Raw genomic sequence first — 20,573 nt, forward strand, 5'->3', positions numbered from 1 at the left:
AATTTTATATGTGCTTGTCATTATTTGTTTATTAATCATTCAGTTATGCCCAATCTTCAACAAATTGCTGTAAAATCCTTGTAGCAAGCCCAGTAAAAGGCAAGTCCTGAGTAACACACAAATAAAAGTATTTCATATGCTAAAATTACCTAAGAGTTCTCATTGCTAATATCAGACAGATGTACAATAGCTGAAAAGTAGCTTTTCCACAATGCTACAGACTTTTCTAAACCACAAAAATATAGAAATAGATCCTAAACCAGTACTTAATACCTTGGGGGGTGCGGGGCAGGGGGTGGGGAACACAACAGTATTATTAAGCTCATTGTATATATCAATATTACCTCGTACAGCAGACAGCCTAGAGACCAGATGTCAGATTTGAAGTTGTAACCATTTTCGTGTATTCTCTCTGGAGACATATAATAAGGTGTACCAACTGCAATAAATACACAAGTATTTTTGAATGAAAATCTCTGTCATTGTATAGCAGTAAAAGTACACTTTTCCTGGCTGAAAAACATTTTTCGTCCTCTATATTCTCATTTTGCTACACATATAATTTCAATTCATAATTATGACTCTTTGGTTTGATAGAAATACACACGAATTAGATATCTATTTCATCCAATGCAGCTTTATTTTCACTATATCTAATCACCAGAATTACTCAGTTGTAGAATACTTCTAATTTTTGCTTTTCAAGAAGCTCGAAAGTAATTACTTTCTTCTGAAGAGAACCAAGGGAAACATACTACACGCACGCGCACACACACACATCCCTGCTCCTTTCCAAACTGTTATCACTGTGGCTGGAAATAACAACAGCTAGAGATTCTCTTCTATGGCTTGAATTATTTATTTATTTTTTTATGGTTAAATGAGTTGTCTGTTCTTCCTTTTGAAAATATAGAAATCTGAAAAAGCTGCTTTTGAAACTAATAAACACAATTTAGTTTGAATATCTGAAAGTAAAATTGAGCCTGAAATCCGGGATCTTCAGCTTCCCAGAGAGGAAGGTAGGAAAACCTGCAAGCCCAGCAGAAGCCGAGGTTCCTACGAGCGGCTTGGCCATCTGCTGCAGGACTGGGCTCTGCGAGGGCTTTTCAGCTCCCAAATCTGTGGCTGTCCTAGCTTAATCCTGCCTCAGAGCTGTGGGCTCTGGAGACATCTCTGCTCTTGAAAAGCAGCATTTACTAGGACTGTCCCAGAGCAAATTTACATTGGATACTCCAGGACATCCCTCCCCTTGATTTTAATCAGACCCTACCCATCTGTGTCACGAGATACTTGGAAGAGAGAAATTCTGAGAGATGTTTCAGCTCTGTAAAAAAAAAAAAAAAAAAAAAAAAAAAAAAAAAAGAGAGAGACTTTAAAAAAAAAAAGGAAGTATTTGAGTGATGGGTTCATATGTGACAGATCAACAAAAAAAAAGTTACAAAAAATAACAGTACCGTCAATTTTGATGCATTGTCTCTGAACTTTCTCCCCATATCCCTGCCAAATGACTGCCTAATAGCAATGCAGTCACAGATCTATGTAGATTTTTACTTCAATTTTGTGTGGAATATTTTCTTAAGCACTGAATCCTGATGATGACAACCAACAATTCCATCAATTCAAGTTGACCTTGTTTCGAAACAAAACGTCTTGTAACGCAGCCAGAGATTAAAATCAGCAGTCTCACTGCAAACTATGAAAATTAGAGTATGAACCTCGCACTATTTTATTTAACACAAAGATCTCATGTCACTTCTGCACTTCTGAATTAGCCTCGTCTATTGAGAATTCATGTCTGTATGAATACTTGAAACAAAGATATAGTGAATACGTAATTCATTCCAAATCTGAATAATCAGGTTAATAGTTTTAATTAACCAGATTAATCGTTTTACTCTAATCATTTCCAAAAATTAAGGGTTTTGCTTTGACAATGTGCCCTATCTTTAGAAAGGCTGACATCTCCAAGTATGTCACACTTTCTTAGGGAGGTCAGCCCACAGCTGCTGGTAACCCATCATTTCAACTGATCTCCTTGACAAACAACACTGAAAACAGTATTCCAAACCAACGTAAACTGAGAACATGCTTCTCTAACAGATATGCAAGGACAGAGGTCCTATATTGCATCCTACAATGGATTTGGCTCCCTAAATATTTCAGGGGAGACTTCCAGCCCCGGGAAAGCGGAGGGGGCTGCAGCCCCTCTCCCCAGAGGCCCCCTCAGCGCTGGCCTGAGGAATCACTGCAGCTCTGAGCCGAGACCGCCAAAGATCAAGAGCTTAAAAGGAGAAAGGCTGGGAAAAGGCAACTCGAAGTGACGGAGTACTGTGAAAAACATTTCCTCTCATGGGATGTTCGGATTCACCCACAGCAGTGGAATGGTCAAGAGGGATGGTCTTTTCCTTGTGAGAGAATAAGCACACAGATGGGCAGCCTGCAACACCAAAGCTACCAGAATATCCAGAAGCAACTCTTATCCTAGTGTATCAACAGCAATACTTTAACAGGAGTTTAATGACAGCTATCTTAAAATTGGAAACTGTAATTAAATAACATTTGGCATGACATAGCTTTCATATTTTTATTATCCTGACTGTTGTATTTCCCTCTTGAATTTTTTTTTTTTAGTCTAAGGACTCATGAGCTTGGGCACCTCTGAAAACTTTCAGCTGTATAGCTGTATTTTGCATCCATTAATTAATGCACTGGTTTAGTATATTACGATGCTTTGTTGGCAGAATTCATCTAACAACGAAAGAGAAGTTTAATAGTAATGATGTGGTTCGTAGCTGGTTACAGCAGCGCTGCCTTTGCTGCTCTGAGCCCTCACGCGAGTCGCTGGCAGTGAGTAATGCGCCAGAAACAGGCTTCACAGAATCCACAGGGGGCAGCTGAAAACACAGAGGTTTGAAGGTTCATAGTTTACCAAAAGCAAAGGTAATTTTAACCAGTAGCTCTGGGAAGCCTGCTGATACATTAGGGGTCTGATATGACTGTGAAAGATTGATGATAGTGAAAAGGAAGAACAAATGCTATCATTTTACAGCGTTTAGCCTAGTGTAACACCTTAACTGCAATACAACCTGAAGCCCCCGATGACCAACAAGTAAAAGGAATTGAAATTACAGTTATGTTAGTCATTGAATCACAAAAACAACCTGAAGAGCTAGACATCATTACTACTTGTAAACTGTTTTTAACCGAACAAAACACAAAACATTCATTATTCTGACATTCAGGCACTACTGAAGGCATTGCAACAGTTCTTTAAAACGCTACGTAGTTCTTTAAATCTCGGTTTGTAGCACTGTACTGCTGGCAAGCTACTACCAGGTGCTATTATGTTATATTTCCTTCCTGGATCATTATTTTTTCTGTTAAGTGAAATACGACATCACAATACTATAAAGACATGTGATCTTCTCATCTAAAGACACAGAAGTAGGATAATACAAGACAAAGACGTAATACGTTAAGGGGCCTACATTTTTAAGAACAAAAATCTGTAACTTTAGCGTTCTATTCACTGCATTTGTACATCTCCGATAACCTGCAGGTGTGAACGGTAATCTCCTTGAAAATGGCCTGGGTCAAATAAATGGCTTCCTCAGAATCTGCTGCTGCTCTGGAGCTCCCTCCCTTCAAAGATGCTGCAGATCCAGAAAGTGTTGTTTCTTTATGCAAGCTTTCTGCTACTGGGAGAGGCAAGGGACATAATGGAAATGGTGGTTATTAGGGGGCAGGAAACTGTATCTGAAGCATCAGAGGCAAAGAAACTATTATGAAGAAGGGAGTTATGATGTAAACAGTCCATCCTATTACCTGCATAAACACATAACTCACACCGCAGCTGAGTTAAAGAGGAGAGCGTGTTCACTTGAAAACCGACACAGCATCAAGGAGTTGAATGAAATATGGTAACTAGCCCTAAGTACTATTAAGCATTTTTAATCTGGGAGAAAAATCGGCCTGGTAAATATTAGTACTGCTTGCACAAAACAATGTAATGGCTGATTCAGAAGGTGTTTAACAGACTAGTTTTAAAAGAGACCCTATAATTATTACTGACATTCCATGCATTGGAATATATAACTACCCAACTTCAGGATGGGGGCTAAAAATCACTTTAGTAACTCTTCTGATTTTCAAAGATTTCCAAAACAAGACTTCAGCTTCAAAAAAAAAAAAAAAAGGTCTAATTTATTTAAGTAATCAAAAGATAGTGTTTATGAATGACTTTAATGTCCATGAGAGCACAGAAATTTTATAATACAGAGTTCAACACAACATGTAAGTGCTTAACAAGGTGAACGGCTGATGCTGAAGACAGACAAACTAAGTCACAAAAAAGCTGCAGTTATGGAAAAGTGAGGGTAACCAACCCCTGACACAACAAATTCTCCGTAACTATCATTTATTTTTTTTACCTATTTATTTTAATACAGGTGTAGGAGATTTCTAAGTTATAGGTTCATCTTCAGTCACAGATATGGAATGTAAAATACTGCACTTATCCAAAGTAATTCTGCAACTTAGCCTATATTATGTAAGCAGTCTAACTGCAGAAATCGATCTATAAATATCTTGGGTTATGTTATAACATAGTATTGTAACAGCACAATAATTTACCTTCAGCTTTCAAACTATTGGGAGATCTCAGGTTTTTGTACATAAACTAACAGCTGTTTTAATTCAGCTCCTTTGATGACTGCAATGAATCAGCTGCAGTCGTCCCTGCTAGCCTTCCTGTACACCGAGGGTGCAGGTTCTCGGAACGGTTTCGTTGAGATTATGAAAGTGGAGCTTATTCTTTTCACAGCAAAACGGTGCTGCATATCACCACCCCAGCACCCTCTGCTGGGTTAGAGATCCATATGTAAGAGGGAAGGAGAGTATTTGCACACATTTTTACAAGGTATTTTATTCCCCACAACCTGCGTGAGTTTACAGTCAAATCCCTCATAACGTAGCTCTGTGCCGGGGACAGGAGTACCATGGAAATGACAGAAGTTGTCAAACCACAGAAGAAACACCAGAATTCAATACAGATGATCATTCGCTTTCAAGCATTTTAAGATTGCAGATCTGCTCCTTTGCCCCGCAAGAAGGTATTCGCATCATGGCAGCAATATCCACCTGGACTGCATACTGTGCAGTCCTCGAGCACAAACACACTGGAGAACTGAAAGTGATTTTTTTTTTTTTTTTTTTTTGCAATTGAAATACTAAAATATGGCCCATCCTTAAATCCACTGAATAGCTGACAAAGATTAAAAAAATGCACATTTCCATGAGCTGGCCTCAGAATTGCCATTTCATCAAAGAGCATAAGGCCTGGCATTCAGCCATTAAAAAAACCAACAAAAATAAAAACCCTAACACTCAGTCACAGGGAAATGAATAAGAAGCCTTTCTTGGATCATCTCCCCCTTTCTAATATAAACTCTTCTGAAACCAAGAAATTTTGTCAAGTTCGTATCGAATCGACAACACCAAATGCCTCCCTTTCCTTTGTATTTTTGGAAGAAGCATCTTCTATTTTCAAAAATTTATACGCACACCACAACAGAAAATTCAGCTGTTTTGATAAGGCTGTATAGAAAGGGTTAAGAACGTTAACAAACCCTGTCCAGCACAGTATTTTCATTTGTTTCAAATGGACCATCAGCAAGTATTCTAATTTAATCAGTATTATTCCTAATTAGCAGTTAGAAGCTGTAGCTAATGAAAATTTTAGTACATTTCTTTATCTCTGAAAGCCTGAATCTAGTTTGCTACTGAAATTTTTATAAAGCCTGTAAACAAGTATAAATTGCTACACATAATACGTTTGTAATTCACCGGGTTTTGTGCACCAAAGGTTTGAGGAATCATAAAAAGATACAACTTTGAGAGAAATTTCAGGAAAGCCAGCATCAGAAACTGCATGACAAATTCATTTTAAAAAGTGGTCTCTGCTAGTGACATGATAAATCACAGCGTCACTGTCTCCACTGTAGCCTAAGTTAACAGCTGAACAAAACCTTTTTGCTGGCTGAATTCTGACATTAAGAGGGAAATGCAAGAAGAGATGGGGGGAAAAGAAAATAAAAAATAACAGCTCCTCTACCAAGACACAGCACCCAACATTGGAAATAAAGCTTCCATCCCCCTATTGCCCAGGTCTCTGGATGACTCTTGTATTTGTAAGAGCTGAGCTTTAAAGGGCTTGGGGGTTTTACACTGTTTTTAACTCTAGCTCAGCCTTCAGTCCCTTTGCAACAATTCCCCTGCAACGAACCAAAATAACCCAGGGCTGAAGCAGTTTGTTCCTCTTTAACTTCCTGACTTCTGCCTCAGAACGCAAGCGTAGCTCTCCCGCCCTCACAACTGACTTTTGCCTTCTTCATGTGCTCCTACCCACAGATTAGGATTTGCAGCTTCCTGCAAATACAGTCCAGGAGCAGCTCCCTCTTCACACTGCTCATTTACATCCTTCTTCCATTCGCAGGCAGGAGCAGGAGCCAGCTACAACAAATAAGATCCCCGCAGTGCTGCCACTGGGCTCCGGTGGCAGCGTGAACAGCAGCACATGTGCAGCACATGAACTAGTATCGGATCTTTACCGTTCGTTAATACCTGAACTTTGAGGCGGAACCCGAGCACACTTCAAGTCTGGTCTCACTGCCTCTCCTCTGGCTCTCTCTTTTTCATTAATGCAAGATTGCACATCTGTGTCTGAGTTTCACCTCAGTCCTATTCAGGCCTCAGCAGTTACTCATGGTTTTGACCATGCCAGTATCAGTATGCACCAGACATGATAAAAACAGGAAGGCACAAAAGAGTGACCAAAGGCTTTCTGGAAGACAGGGAAGTAAGGTTCACATCAAAAATTTCCTTTCTAAAATAGGGTTTTTTGGCTGTAAACCCAAGTATCGCCCACACCTCAAATGTGGTACAAACATGATGAACATCAATCTTATCTCTTTTTCTAATCGTACTGATAACTGGGACTATCTGAATAAAGTTAAATTAAGAGGTGATGATAAATACGGCATATTTTAATCCAAGAAGCGTGGTATTTCATAGTCTAACTAGAAACATCAGTATGTGAGCAAACACAATTCTTTGTTTGTCCTCCCATGGCCCTGAAATAGGGATTACAAGTATTACTTAACAATTCTTGGTTTTCTTAGACATTGTCTTCCTTATCATGCACTCTCGTCAAACATATAAAAATAACCAGATGCCTAATTACAGAATTGTCACTGTCATTTGTTAAAAATTCTCACTGAGCAGCATTTGGATTGATTTTACCTATCTGTATTCAAGTATCAGTCAGGTGCTCTGCCTGCCTTAATACCCTTTACAAGCAACAGGAGACAATTCTGGATGCTGCCACCACAGGCCCTGCTCTTGAGGGGTCTAAAAGTTCATTTCACACCCTTTGCAGCCAGTGAACAGGCTGGAATTCAGCAACCACTAAACACACCCACTTCAGCGGGGGAAAAGAATTTTTTTTTCTTAACTGGGAAAAAAAAAAGCCAAACCATAACCATACGATAAACACTAATTCTTACATTCCTCTTTAAAGCAGATGCTACTTTATTTACAAAGCTTTGCTCTTTTTCAGATCATCTTAGATTCTGTCATTTGTCCATTCCCTACACTTAAAATATCTGCCAAATTTGTATTTTTTCTTCTTTAAAGGCTTCTTAATCACCCTAGTCTCCACATGCTACTCAAAAGATGCAAGTTATATGAAAATTTTATTTGGAAAAAGATAATACAATGTTATTCTTTAATGTGCTAGCAAAGAATAAATTGCGCATTTCAGAAAGTTTTTTGCTATTCTTATAAAAATCAGTTTTCTGGGATTTATTTTTGTTGGTTTGGGTTTTTGGTTTTGTTTTTAAAGTCTTTACGGTCTATAAAGCCTAATTCTGATCTCTCCTTGACTTATTTAGCTTATATTGAGAAACTCCACCTTAAAACAGGGCAGTTCCTCTGTTAACCCCTTTCGAAGCATATAACCAACGTGCCGTCAATGCTACCCATGCAGGCACACAGAATTACTAGGTTCTTTCCAACACTGATTAATGTTCAAACGAATTTTTAAAAATGCATCTGTATTAGCGATCTTATTTTTCCTAGCATTTCTAGAAAACACTACTGTCATGAAGACTTGTTTTGAGCCAGGAACATACATTAAATGAGTCAAACAAAGGGGAAAAGAAAAAAAAAGGGAAAAAACACCAAACTGAGCTATACTGCCGAAAGTGACACCCGAGTGTTCCAGCTTGTCTGTATTTGTCCATGATGATGACCTTTTTTTTTTAATTATTATTTAAGAAAAGCTTTAGCGGGACCTGAACCTTCTCTCTTCCTCCTCCTGACTGAGCACAGTATTCCCACCGTGTAACAACTTCCACCTCCCCAGTGCCTGTATCTCGGAGAGAGCTTACCTAAAGAATGCGCAGCTGTGGTCTTGGAGCTGAAAAATCGACCAAGTCCAAGGTCTCCAAGCTTTACTACCCCTGTAGCTGTGATGAACACATTAGCTGGCTTTATATCTGAAAAAAAAAAAAAATTAAGAAATTTAAAAGTCACAATGAGGTTGCAAGAAAATCTACTGTTCTATTAATAGACTGAGTCTTTTATTTACAACTAATATTAAAAAAAAATGACTGTGCTTTTCATAAAGAGTCTGCGATTCAGAATTTCAAATTAATTATTTCAATAGTACAAACATCGCTCAAGCAAAAAATTGAGAGCCATAGAAATTATTTTTAAAAAAAAAAAAGCAAACAACCAACAACAACAAAAACCAAACCAAAACACCCTCAACACCCACCCACCCCCAAAGAAGCATATACAGGGAGTTCACTACTACTTCATATCAGCTATATATAAGGACTTCCATTAGAACTAGAAAACCTCTCATTATGTCTTAAGTAACAGACCAAAAATGTTTCAAGACCCGTAAAACATATTTTTCATCACTTCTGATGATCAGATTACCCACAGTGGCATGATGTTATTTATTTGAAATAGATAACTGATTCTCTTTAATAGCAGGCATTAAAAAAAAAAAAGCAGCAAGTTTTACTCAGGAGAATGGCTATTTGAACTTGTCAATGGAACTGGGCTAATCAAGTAGAAACAAAGAAAAATAATGATGTATACCCCAGACAGTTATTTTTCACAAGTAATATTCAGTTTAAGTTTTAATCCAATCCTTTAGAGACAACAGCAAGGATTTTTATTTTCTGATTTTTAACAAGGTACCTATCCTGTTAGTCTTCTAAATAAACTGACCTGATATTTGTTTGGCAAGTGTGCTTAGCTCTTAATCAGCTCAAGAGCAACACACTGTGGCTCTGAACTTCAAGAAAATCACCTAACTTTGATAAGAGGGAATTAAAGTCTGCATAAGATATGGGTAGAGTAAAAGGAATGGTTAATAACCCTTCAAACACCAGCATTTTCAGGTTTCCAATAAAAAGTTACAAAACCTTACAAGCTTTAGAGAAGAAGACAGAAGCAATTACATTATGCTGCTACCTGACCTAGTTTTCAGGAGTTCGGATCACCCTTTGTGTAACGATCCAACATGGGTATCAGTTCAACTTAAAAACAGCTTTAATTGTCATTGTTTTCGGTGTGGAACCATGGAATTGTTATATTTGCCATAGGTTTGCCAGAAGCTTCAAAGGTAGTATTTCAGTTTAAGGAATTTAAACTCATTTTGGTTTTGAACTAAAATATACTGAAATAAACTAGTTTAGTCATAAAAGCATTAAAGGAAGACACCTACACCCTATGGAAAGAATCTGTAATTTTACATACTTCTCTTTGTAGAATTTGCACTTGAAGATATCTGTACAAATGCATAAAAAAAGAAAAAAGAATCACAAGGGAAAGACATTTGCAGGGGCACAGGCACCTAAACTGATCTGCTGAAGCATGCAACATCTCTGGCTGCAAATGACAAAGCTCAGAGATTGAGGAACTTTTGCTTTCAGGCAGCTATCTGCATCCCAGCAGAAGGAACCCACCAACCTGAGACATGTAATTTCACCTGAACCCAGAGAGACAGCCCATATACAACTTGCAACTCATAGCCAGAGGAATTTCCAAGGGGGAAAAAAAAAAAAAAAGTCCATCTAAGAAGCAGCTACACTACAATCTGTTTTCTTTGACTCAGAGTTACAAGGTAAAATGAAGACAACATACAGAGGAGACAGCAGTCCAGAGGTTTAAAATGGGTAGAAGAGATTTAGTGCCTGACAGGGACAGCTGGCAACTACAAGGGCTGTTGGGACACTGTACTTGACACAGAGATTGGAAATAGCAGAAAGCAGCAGAGAAGGGAAGAAAATGCTCATGGCAGCACATAATCCAGTAGATAAGGGAGTGGGAGAAGGGCCTATACATCACCAGAAGGCATGGAAGGAGGCAAATACTTTTGTAAGAAAATAAGGTGCAAAAGGTGAAAAGAATGGATGGATAGCTGTGCAAGAATGCACGTAACAACACCTCGGAGAGAAGAATGGATGGATAGCTGTGCAAGAATGCAGGTAACAACACCTCGGAGAGACAATGGGCAAACGTAGAATAAGAACAGGACAGAAAGTAAGAGCCAGCAAAATGAACTGAGCAAGAAAAGAGGTAGCAGTAGCATGGTCTCATCACTTACAGAACTCTCCCTTATTTTGAAAACGTGGTATCACAAGCCATTGCTGCAAACAGATGCCTACCACAACAAATGTACAACCACACGCTTCTGTCACACTTCTCCGCTACTTCTAAAACATTACCGAAACATACATTGTGTCAGCTGTCAAAATCGATTCCATTATGACGTTATTTGGTGTCATCTGCATGGAACCAGCTTAATTCTCACATAGTAAAAGGTTCAGTAAAGACAAATCATCTTTGATCCTATATTACCTCTATGCATAACACGACGAGAATGCATATGTTCCAAGGCACTGCAAAGCTGAACGAAGTACTTCCAAACTGTTCTTTCAGGAATCAACCTCTTCTGTTTCTTGAAATGCTTAAGGAAAAAAGGATGGACACTGAATATTAAAATTTAAAACTTTAAAAACCAAATACAAGAGGCTCACAACCTAATGAGAAAGGTGTAGCAACACTTCTTGACACAGAAAGCTTTTTCCTTAAATATTAATACACATATCATCAATGTATGCGTTTAAGTCAGTCAGTACACAGAGCCACAAATGACATTATTTCAATAAAACTGCTATCCTGAAAAAGGATTTAGATGGAATTTAGCAATCCTTGGTGCAGGATTAACGTGGTAGAACAGTCTAGAGCATAGAGCAAGTGGCCACAGAACAAATAAAGGTCAGATATAAAGGTATATCTTCCCAATGGAAATACTTCCTTATACCAACATTAATTTCCCTATCCTCATTTTCTAAATAGAAGAAAAAAAAATCATAATGACAATCAATCACAAACAAAGACCACGTAAGAAGAGTTGATTGGATTAGATTTAGAAACTTCCGCAATGCATAGAAGGGGACTAAAGGAACGGTGATTTCTGAAAATTTCATAGTGATCTAACTCCTGTTCAAATATTTTCCATCTTGTATAAACAACCATTACCGATCACTGGTAACAGTTCAACGGCCTGTTAAAGCTTATGTGAAACATAATTATGCTCTGCTACACACATCTCCTTCAAATATTATATTCAGGGACCAGAATAACAGAGTCCTCCAAAAATACGTACTGAAAACCTGGAATTCAGCCAATGCTAAGATGTGCAAGTTTGATCATTATAAATTTTGCAGCTAAAGGTAAGACGACTGAAAAATTGTTGCTCATTTAGTCTCTCTTTTTAAAGATTTTGTATTTTGACAGATTTTAAAGTTAAACATACAAAGAAAATCCATGAACAACATTAATACTAGCAAAATTTTAGATGGAAAGCAAAGTACTTAGATGTATTTTAATAGCAGGCATACACAGACACTTCACACTCATGCACACCCTACCAAAGTTCTATAACAAACATTTATTATTCTGGAAAAATAAAAATATTTTCATATACTATGTTACGTGACACTGAAGTTGACAGCTGCATCTACACATTACAGAGACCTGCAGGAGCGTGAGAAAGATGTTTTTAAACTAGCTATAGCAAAATGCATCAGTCGTACAAAGGATCATAACATTTCACCAAAATGTTTTTAGTTATGGGGATTATTTCAAAATGCATTTTCATTTAAATGAGGCAAAGCATATAAATTACTTCTTTAAATATAATTTTCTCTCCGCCTTGGACTGAATCCAAACAAACCCTGTGTATCTGTTCTCCCCATAGCTGGATTTGCATATCAGAGGATTGTTTGATGTCAACAGGAAGATGGAGACCAGGTTTCTTTTCATTTAAAAACAAATACACAATACATGTAAGTATGTGCACATGAAAGCAGAGTTCCTTGATTTAAAATGCATTCTGAAATTATCATAATTATAACTAGGTACTTTATTTAAACATTCTGAATTATTATTTTTTTAACTCAATTCTAAGCACAAGCAGTGATGAAACACCACTCACAAAATGTCTGAAATGGGAAGATTTTCCATTACAGATTTCCATTCAATGTACTTGAAGTACATCAGTGTACTTTCAAGTGTTTGTGTACAAGTATTCTTTTAACATTTTATTCATTTGCGATCTAAAACACTGTAGCTGATTGTATGCGACAAAATCAGCTTCAGTTCTCACAGTGCAAGCACGCAACGTAACAACAGGTTTTAGGACGTAGTCTCATTCTACTGAAGGCACTAATAATTTTGCATGATAACAATAACTTCTCTTCCTGAAAGCATCAATAATATTAACCCTGTAGAATTTGTCCATCTAAAAAGGAGGCAAGAGAGCTGCTACATTTGCTAACAATGTTAAAACTAAAAAAAGAAATAGGCACAATTTTCACTTGTATAGGTTTAATCCAGCGTCTTTAAAATAAACTCAATGAACATTGTTTTCTGTACTAATTAATTACACTATCTTCTTCCATCAAGATACATATTCTCAATGTTTTCTTGGGCTGTTGTCCACCAATAACCAAAATAATGATGAAAAGCCTCCACTACCAAAATAGATTGATTTTGCAAAACTAGTTATTGAAACAGGTATGTTTTTAGGAAACAGTCCAGCAGGCAGCATAAACTCTGAGTAAAGTCAAGAAGGAAAAGGAATCCCATTCTTGTCTAGAACTTTACCTTCTAACAAGAAATATAAGTTGATGGAAAACACGGTCAAACCTATTTTATGCTGAACAGTATAATTAAATTCATATAGCACATATTAACTGTATTCAGTGTATTCCTTTTCTCTCTTCTCCATTTTAAAATAGTCCTCAATGCAAAATGCAGTTCTAACAGTTGCGGGGTTTGCCCCCTTCCTCTAGGGAAGCCAAAATGCAGAAGACATGATGCCAAACCAATAATTTTTAGCCTCTATTGGAGCAGAGTGTATTAGCACCATAAACAGTTAATACTGAAACTAATTCACTGCCTAGTGCTGTAACGTCTCAAGCATCCTAAAGCCCACATAATCAACTTAATACAGTTATCTCCCATTGTATACAAGCGGCTATTACTAGCCCAAATTTGACCTCAAAGGAACAGAGCCTGACATCCAGCTTTCTAAAGTGCTCTCATCTTCAACCTTTTACTATTCTGCTTCTTCCAACTGTCTGAGGCTCCAAGGACAGTCCTGATGTCCCTCAGACCACTGATCTTCTACAGTGTGACATTAAAAAAAAAACCCACAAAAAAACCCCCCATATAATCCTGTTTGAGGAGAAAGATGAATCTCAACATAGTGGAAACTGGGCAAAAAGGGCACTCCTTGTACACGTGAGTTAAAAATCTGGGTAGTGTTGCAAGCTAGTGTTTTATCAGGTAAACAGAGAATACCAGGCAGCAGACTATCTCCCAGTAAGAATTATTTGTTTCAAAAGCCACAACCCATTAAATTTCCATCTCTGCCTTTGAGAATGGAATCACAAAAAAACCCTACTTTGAAGAGTTTTCACAATGTCCGTACAGATAAAACTGCAATTCGGTCATTTAATGCAACTGGAAATTTGCGTGGTCATAAATTTGCTATTCTAATGTCTTAAAGAGCTTTAAGGTAGGCAGGTTATAGCACCAGTTTGTCTTCTCGTCCCTTTTCACCGAATGACAGAGCAGTTTTGTTATGGGAAAACAGAACTCTCCTGGTTTTCTCTAATGAATTACTAAACAAAAAATTAAGTATTCTCCAAACGTTTCCATCCTAGTAAAGTTAAATATAGCTGCCCTGCAGCTATACAGCATATGCCATTCAGTTTCTTGGAGGCATAAAAAAAATGAAGCTAGATGGGGAAAAAAGTTTAAAGTAATATAAAAGCATGGAATTACATTATAGTGAGTTTCTAAAGATGATGCTTTAAAAGGTCAAATTCCGAAAGCAAAAGTGACAGCAATTAGCAAATGGTCTTATCTAGGCTTAACAAGCACAGTTCAGAGAATACTCTTAAAAGGAAATACGCAAGACTATGTTTGGCTTTTATAAGAAAACTACGGATTTCCTGCAGATGACTAAAGAACAGTGAGCAGAGATGATTTCAATACAATTGGAGACTTCAGAAATGACTGCCTATGTCTCAGTAACCACGCTTGGAAAAAATTTAGCATTCAGTTCTGATGTTAGTTGTCTCAGAATTTAAGGTGTGATTTATAGCCTGGTTTAGACCTCACAGGAAAAAAAAAAAACAGAAATAAATAAAAAAAGATAAAAAAAGCAATGAGTGTTTAAGCAGCAAACTGGATGACAGAAAGCAAGAAGTTTATGAATACCTCTTGCAGAAAGATGATAAACTAATCATCTAAACAATTTTGCACAGTTATTATTTAAAAAAAAAAAAAGTCTGTGAAACCGTCAAACAAGCCCACAAGAACATACACCAGGATTTTTCCCTGTTCGTGCTCTAGGCTAGAGTTGCCTTCCGAAAGACAGGATTTTGGGGAAAAGTAAAGTGAGAATGATAATTTCTTTGCTTCAAATAGATTTCTTTTCCTTTCTTTCACATTTTGATGAGGATCTTGATCGCATCTGTCTGTTCTCATGACTTCACTCCTGGCTTACAGAAATATCAAAGGGATATTTTTTTTTTTTTTTTTATATTTTCTTGCATAGACTTATCAGAACACAGTGATTCAACAACCGGATACTTGTGGGAAGAAATCTGAACTTCATCAAGAGGAGAGAGATGCAGAAAGGATTATTACAAGGAACTTACAACTAGCATGTAATGAAGTTCTTGGCTACAGGAACACAGTTCTCTGCCTGTGTTTCTTTGGGAGTCTTTTTTAATACGGAGTAACATAAAGAACAGAGAGGAAAGAGGAGGGCAGGCAGCTGTAATAGGAAATTATGGAAGCACGAGCAGGAGTTCTTACCCTGTGAATGCAACACAAACAAGTCAGAACTGGCAAAGGCGTGCAGGGTCAAAGAGACAGACCAGTGAAGACGGACCTCAGCACCTCTACATTTCAGAGTAAAGATTAGAGACTCATCTATGTAGAAATGAAGTTTCTACATAAGTCTTACTTTCTATTTAAAAGGCTATATAATTCCAGTAGGAAAGCAGTGTCCCAGGAGTTTTCTCTGGCTCTGTTCATTCATGAATTCAGCTGCCCATCTCTTTAAATCACGGTAAGTTTTCTGCCATTTTTCCTTGCTTTTATGCAGAACAAAAATAGAACTTTCCACCACATCTTAATTCATTCATCCAATTTATCACAAGGTGATCAAATTTGCCTACATCTCAAGAGCAGCAGCTGTCTCAGTTTCAAAAATCAAACAAATACAAAAAAACCCCAAACTATTTGGCATCTACCAACTGCACACACAGAACCTAACAGGTACTTGGCCAATAAAGCGACTAATAATAATAATAAATAAATAAATATTTACCTGGTTCTTTTTCCAGCTTTTCTTTATAGTTGCTTACATCTCCAGTTACTGAAGATGCCATGCATTTATTTTTTCCCTTCCAGAATCCACAAAAAAAATGCATTTTAAAAAGATCAGTCTTCCTCTATTAGCAATCTTGGTATACAACAAATAACTTTATTTAATCAATAAAGACAAAAGACTAAGACACAGTACAAAACCTAACAGACAAAATAATTGTACTAATAGAAGTATCTACTAGCATCAGAAGGCCAAATTAGTAGAATGAAACTATGGTCTTTCCTAATAAATAAAGAACGAACGAACCCACCACACGCACACCACAGAACTGAGATAGAAACATCTTCTCAAGCACAATCTTCTTTCACATATAATCAAAACAAAGGCATCTACTTAGAAAAAAATAGAAAGCCTTGTAAGAGAACTGCTCAAATTGTCATATTTTCCACTTTTAGTATATATTCTTTCATGCTAATAATCTATGAATCAGACTTTTAATAAGACTTCTGATTAAGCTCAGACTCCTTAGAAAGCTCTGAATAAAGTCACTTTTTTATATGTATATATATATCTATCCAGCTGCCTTTGCAAGGATTCATTTCATTTTTCCTTATTCAGTAGTCCACCTACAGTCACTCTGTTCCACCTAACGTTTTTGCTCATGCAAAAAAGCAAGAACATACAGTGTTCAGAGATAAAGACCATCTACTGAAATCAGATCAACTTGCAGAGCCACTAAAATAAAATTTCCAATACTGCATCATTTTCATTGTCTCTGCTGTTACCGCTGAGCGGGGCTTCTTAAAACACACAGCCACATGTTTAAATTCAACAGTATTTGTTTACACGCAGCTCTCTCCAATAAATCCCCTTGGGAAAACTGGTACAGCATGAAGAGGTGAAACTCGTGCTTGAATCATTAACTCTACTTCCTAATAAAAAGCAATAGCGTGACACAGTAAATACAAAGCCTACCATCTTAACTTCTTTTTTCTTTTTACTACAAATAAGCAGACAAATTTGAAATAATCTCTCCTCATTCTCACCAAGTTATTCATATAGCACAAACACTGACACTGCAAATTTTTCAAAGACGACTGTGTGAAAAACTAAAAATAATCTGCAAGTATTGTTTGCAGGGCATTTCAAATAAGAAAAGCACCCAGAACTATTATTTAATAAAATCGTTCCATTTTTCCCGCTCTTTAAAGGTTCACGGAACCAGCTAATTCTAGCACCAGTGGGCAAAGGTGGAGATGAAATACCCCAAGCATTTCTGCCTCACTTAGAGCTATTTCAACAGTCCGTGTAATAGTTGAATGAAGTTTACCATCAAGTTAACTTTTCATAGCTGACTGACGCGTTACTCTCCCTGTGAGTACAGCCAGTCGGCTCACAGAATAGCTTCAGGTTTGATGGCTGTGAAGGGGACTGTCCACAAGACAAAACAGTGTTGATAGTCTAATTATTTTAGCAGCAAATCTGCCGGCTTATTCTTGTTCCAGCGGCAGACACAGACAATGGCCGATTCACTGAAAAACTAACAAGGCTGCCTGGCAATTACCCAGCCCAATTACCCCACTGTGATGAACTGCAGGACGAGTCAGCTTTCCATCCGCCAGCAGCACCTATACGTAACTTGCCCACAGTGAACTGCTGCCGCTGCTCGCGTTCTGGTTACCTGCGGTTAGAGCAAAGGTGACAGTCGAGCAGCTGCCAGGCACGCCAGTAACACAGGCGTACGGGGAGCAACAGCTTCCCAGCACTACCTCTCCTACCTTGGCAGGGCTCTACACCTTCGCTTTTTCTTTTAGTATTTCCCAGCTTCATCCGCAGAGCGGCTGTTTCCCCCGAGAACACTCAGCTCTCCTTTTTTACCTGCTACATAGCTAGCAGACGCATACAAAGTTGAACAAGGACGGTTTGTTTTTTTAACTACCAGGGTGGGGGGCAGTTTAAGAAAAAGATTTTTAGTAGCTTTTAAAAAGGTTAGTGGCAAAAGTTAACCTGACTGGTTCAAAGCCCCAAGTTTCTCCTTTAGGAAAAGGCGCATAAAAATAATTTAGCTTTGATCTGTAATTAGCACATACTGTGTTACAGTATCCTAACATACTACATGTTTCTTCAAGCTACACTATCTTTTAAAGTCTTTTCAAAAATGAATACACAAAAAAGCTAAGAGTAAAGGCGACACAGAATGTGAAAAAACATTGAGAAAAAAATATTTTGAAGCTTTTAACATTTATCAATTACGTAGCTTCGGCAAGGTGACAAGCTGTTCTATACTATAAAACGTAACCATATGCTAAACCAAAAGACTACGAGTCAGGAGGTTTGGCATGGGGGGGGATGACATGGGGACATGGGTAGTACGGTTTTTGTTCTTTAAATTAAATCTAGCAGTCGTGGGAAAAAAAATTAAAAAGTACAAGAGACACAGATACTGTTGAAAACCAGAAGAACCAGATTACACGCTTTAAAATTTGCATTTATAAATCATGATAAATCAGTATCGCTAAAATAAAATGCACAAAAGACTACTTTAAAAATACTTTTTCCCACAATCATGATATCAAGTATTTGGTCGTAAATATACGTGTAAGAAAAAAATCTCAGAATTGAAGCTACCATAATTTCTCCCCCTTGAGAGTGTGTGCACGCAGTTTTCAGTTCTGTTTTCTTTCTTTATGTCAAAAGACCCTGTTCTCATTCATTCACAACACTCAGCTAATGAGCAGTTTGAAAATGTCCCTAGGCTTTACTTATTGTGCACTATTTGAAACATATTATTAAATATAAGTTTCAGGGTACAGCTTCCTGGTATGTATCACTGGAATATCAAACTAATAAAACAAACTTTGTGAAGTTTATCTCCACAAATGGCCTTAGAAACGATGAGGTAGTAACATCCCCATTTTACAGATTAGAATGGGGGCAAAGAATTAAGATCAAAAGTGTTAATTAATTCTGGCACGAATTTAAGCACCTCCTTTTCAACGTACTTAGCTTTATGAAACAGTTCATCTTCAAAGCACAGTTTCCACGCAGAACAGATAAAGCTGTGAATGCTCGGTACTTCTACAAATCAAACCCCGGGGTTTTACCTTGATTATCAAAAATACAGAATAAGCAATTACAGTTCCCACCAAAAAATAGTGGTTGAAGTGGTTTAGACAGTATCCTTTAGGAACAGTACCAGAGACTGTAAGAAAGGATGGTCTTTGGAAGAGCATCCAATTGTATTACCCATGAAGCCTTTGTCTGTCTTGAATTCCCTGCCGTGAAAGCGACCGCTGCAACAAAGAAGGCAGCACAGATGCAACAAATGGCGGTACATGGGTACATACGCCACCGTGATTCCTACCCAGAGGAGCTGCACCCTTAACACTGAATAGAGCGGTGGTTCTTCAAAGAACAAATAAACCTGTAATTTGGTGGAGTGCAAGATATCCAGTTGTAGGATTTTCTAGCCTTTGAATGCTTGATTTTGCAGATTCAGTGCTGCTTCCTTAGGTTATAACTATTTCCCTGGAGTCATAAAGCATAAAAATAACTACAGAAATGCAGGCTGTTATATTGCTATGTACAGCTTAGTAGAGTTGGCACTTTTACAGCCAGAGCTAGCATTGCAACTGGCCAAGTAACATGCACAATGGAGCATCATCCTTCAGCAGGTAACAGATGGGTACTTCCAGTGGACTTCATTTACATTTGCCAACAGCAGCAGAAAAGCAACACTCCTGAACCTCAAGTCCCATCCCACACTCCACGTGGCAGTACACCACAGGACAGGTTCTTCTTTGTGTCCCCCTGTATTTGATCTGTAATTCCTATACAACCTGCCTCTTCTATGCCCCCTTCCCAGACCCGTCCCTTCCCTGCTTCTGTCACTTCACATGCATTTTCTCCATTTACACAAATCGCATCCTGTTCCCAGCCTGAGTTACCCCATCCAGGTTCTCTCCCTACTGGCAGCCAGTTTGTCTGTCTCTAGGATCCTTGCCCAGTCTGTCCTGTTCTCTGGCAACACACTAGCTCTTCCCTAATCTCAGCGTGCTCACATCCAGTATTGGGACTCCCACTTCATAGTTTCCCAATCCATTACTCATTCTCTTATACTCCTCAGTCTCTACTGCCTTGTGTCATAACTTCCGGTCTACCTTCTCTCAAAAACTGCTCACCAGCTACTCCCAGTCCACTTGTCTTCCCTATTCCCAGTCAGATCCTCTCTCTCCAACCTTAAGGATCACTTAGCTGCTTGTCCCAGCCTACTCTTCTGTCTGCCTAGTTTTTTGTCTGTTCCATATTCATCGCAGATTAATCCCTTCCCTGTGTTGTTAGAAAGAACAAATACCTTTTGAAAGATAGGAAAGCTTCAGCCCATCCAAAATATCTGGAAAAAGCTATTTCTGGTAAAGCCATTTCTGTCACCCATATTATAGGCTGAAGCATTCATAGTCACTCAGGTAGTACACAATGCCAGCAGCACTAAGACATGCAAGATGCTCACGCAGCTCTGTGTGTATAGAAATTCTCCACTTTGGCTGCTGTGCTCCAGCAATTTCTGTTAATCACATATGAA

At 38.0% G+C, this 20,573-nt stretch overlaps 1 protein-coding gene across 5 annotated transcripts in view; it reads right to left on the reverse strand.

The window, feature by feature from the left end:
* Window positions 1–20,573, reverse strand: part of NEK7 (NIMA related kinase 7) — a 74,890-nt gene that overhangs the window by 14,343 nt on the left and 39,974 nt on the right. For all 5 annotated transcript variants that reach the window (XR_010072333.1, XM_063344736.1, XM_063344733.1 and 2 more), the window contains 3 exons: window positions 10,936–11,044; window positions 8,448–8,555; window positions 345–439 (listed from right to left, as the gene is read on the reverse strand). Coding sequence is in view for 4 of the 5 variants with exons in the window: in XM_063344736.1 (XP_063200806.1) it covers window positions 345–439; window positions 8,448–8,555; window positions 10,936–11,044 (312 nt within the window). In the remaining variant the exon portion in view is untranslated. The remainder of the gene's footprint in view (window positions 1–344; window positions 440–8,447; window positions 8,556–10,935; window positions 11,045–20,573) is intronic.

Source organism: Chroicocephalus ridibundus, chromosome 8 (assembly GCF_963924245.1).
Source record: "Chroicocephalus ridibundus chromosome 8, bChrRid1.1, whole genome shotgun sequence".
Taxonomy (NCBI): domain Eukaryota; kingdom Metazoa; phylum Chordata; class Aves; order Charadriiformes; family Laridae; genus Chroicocephalus; species Chroicocephalus ridibundus.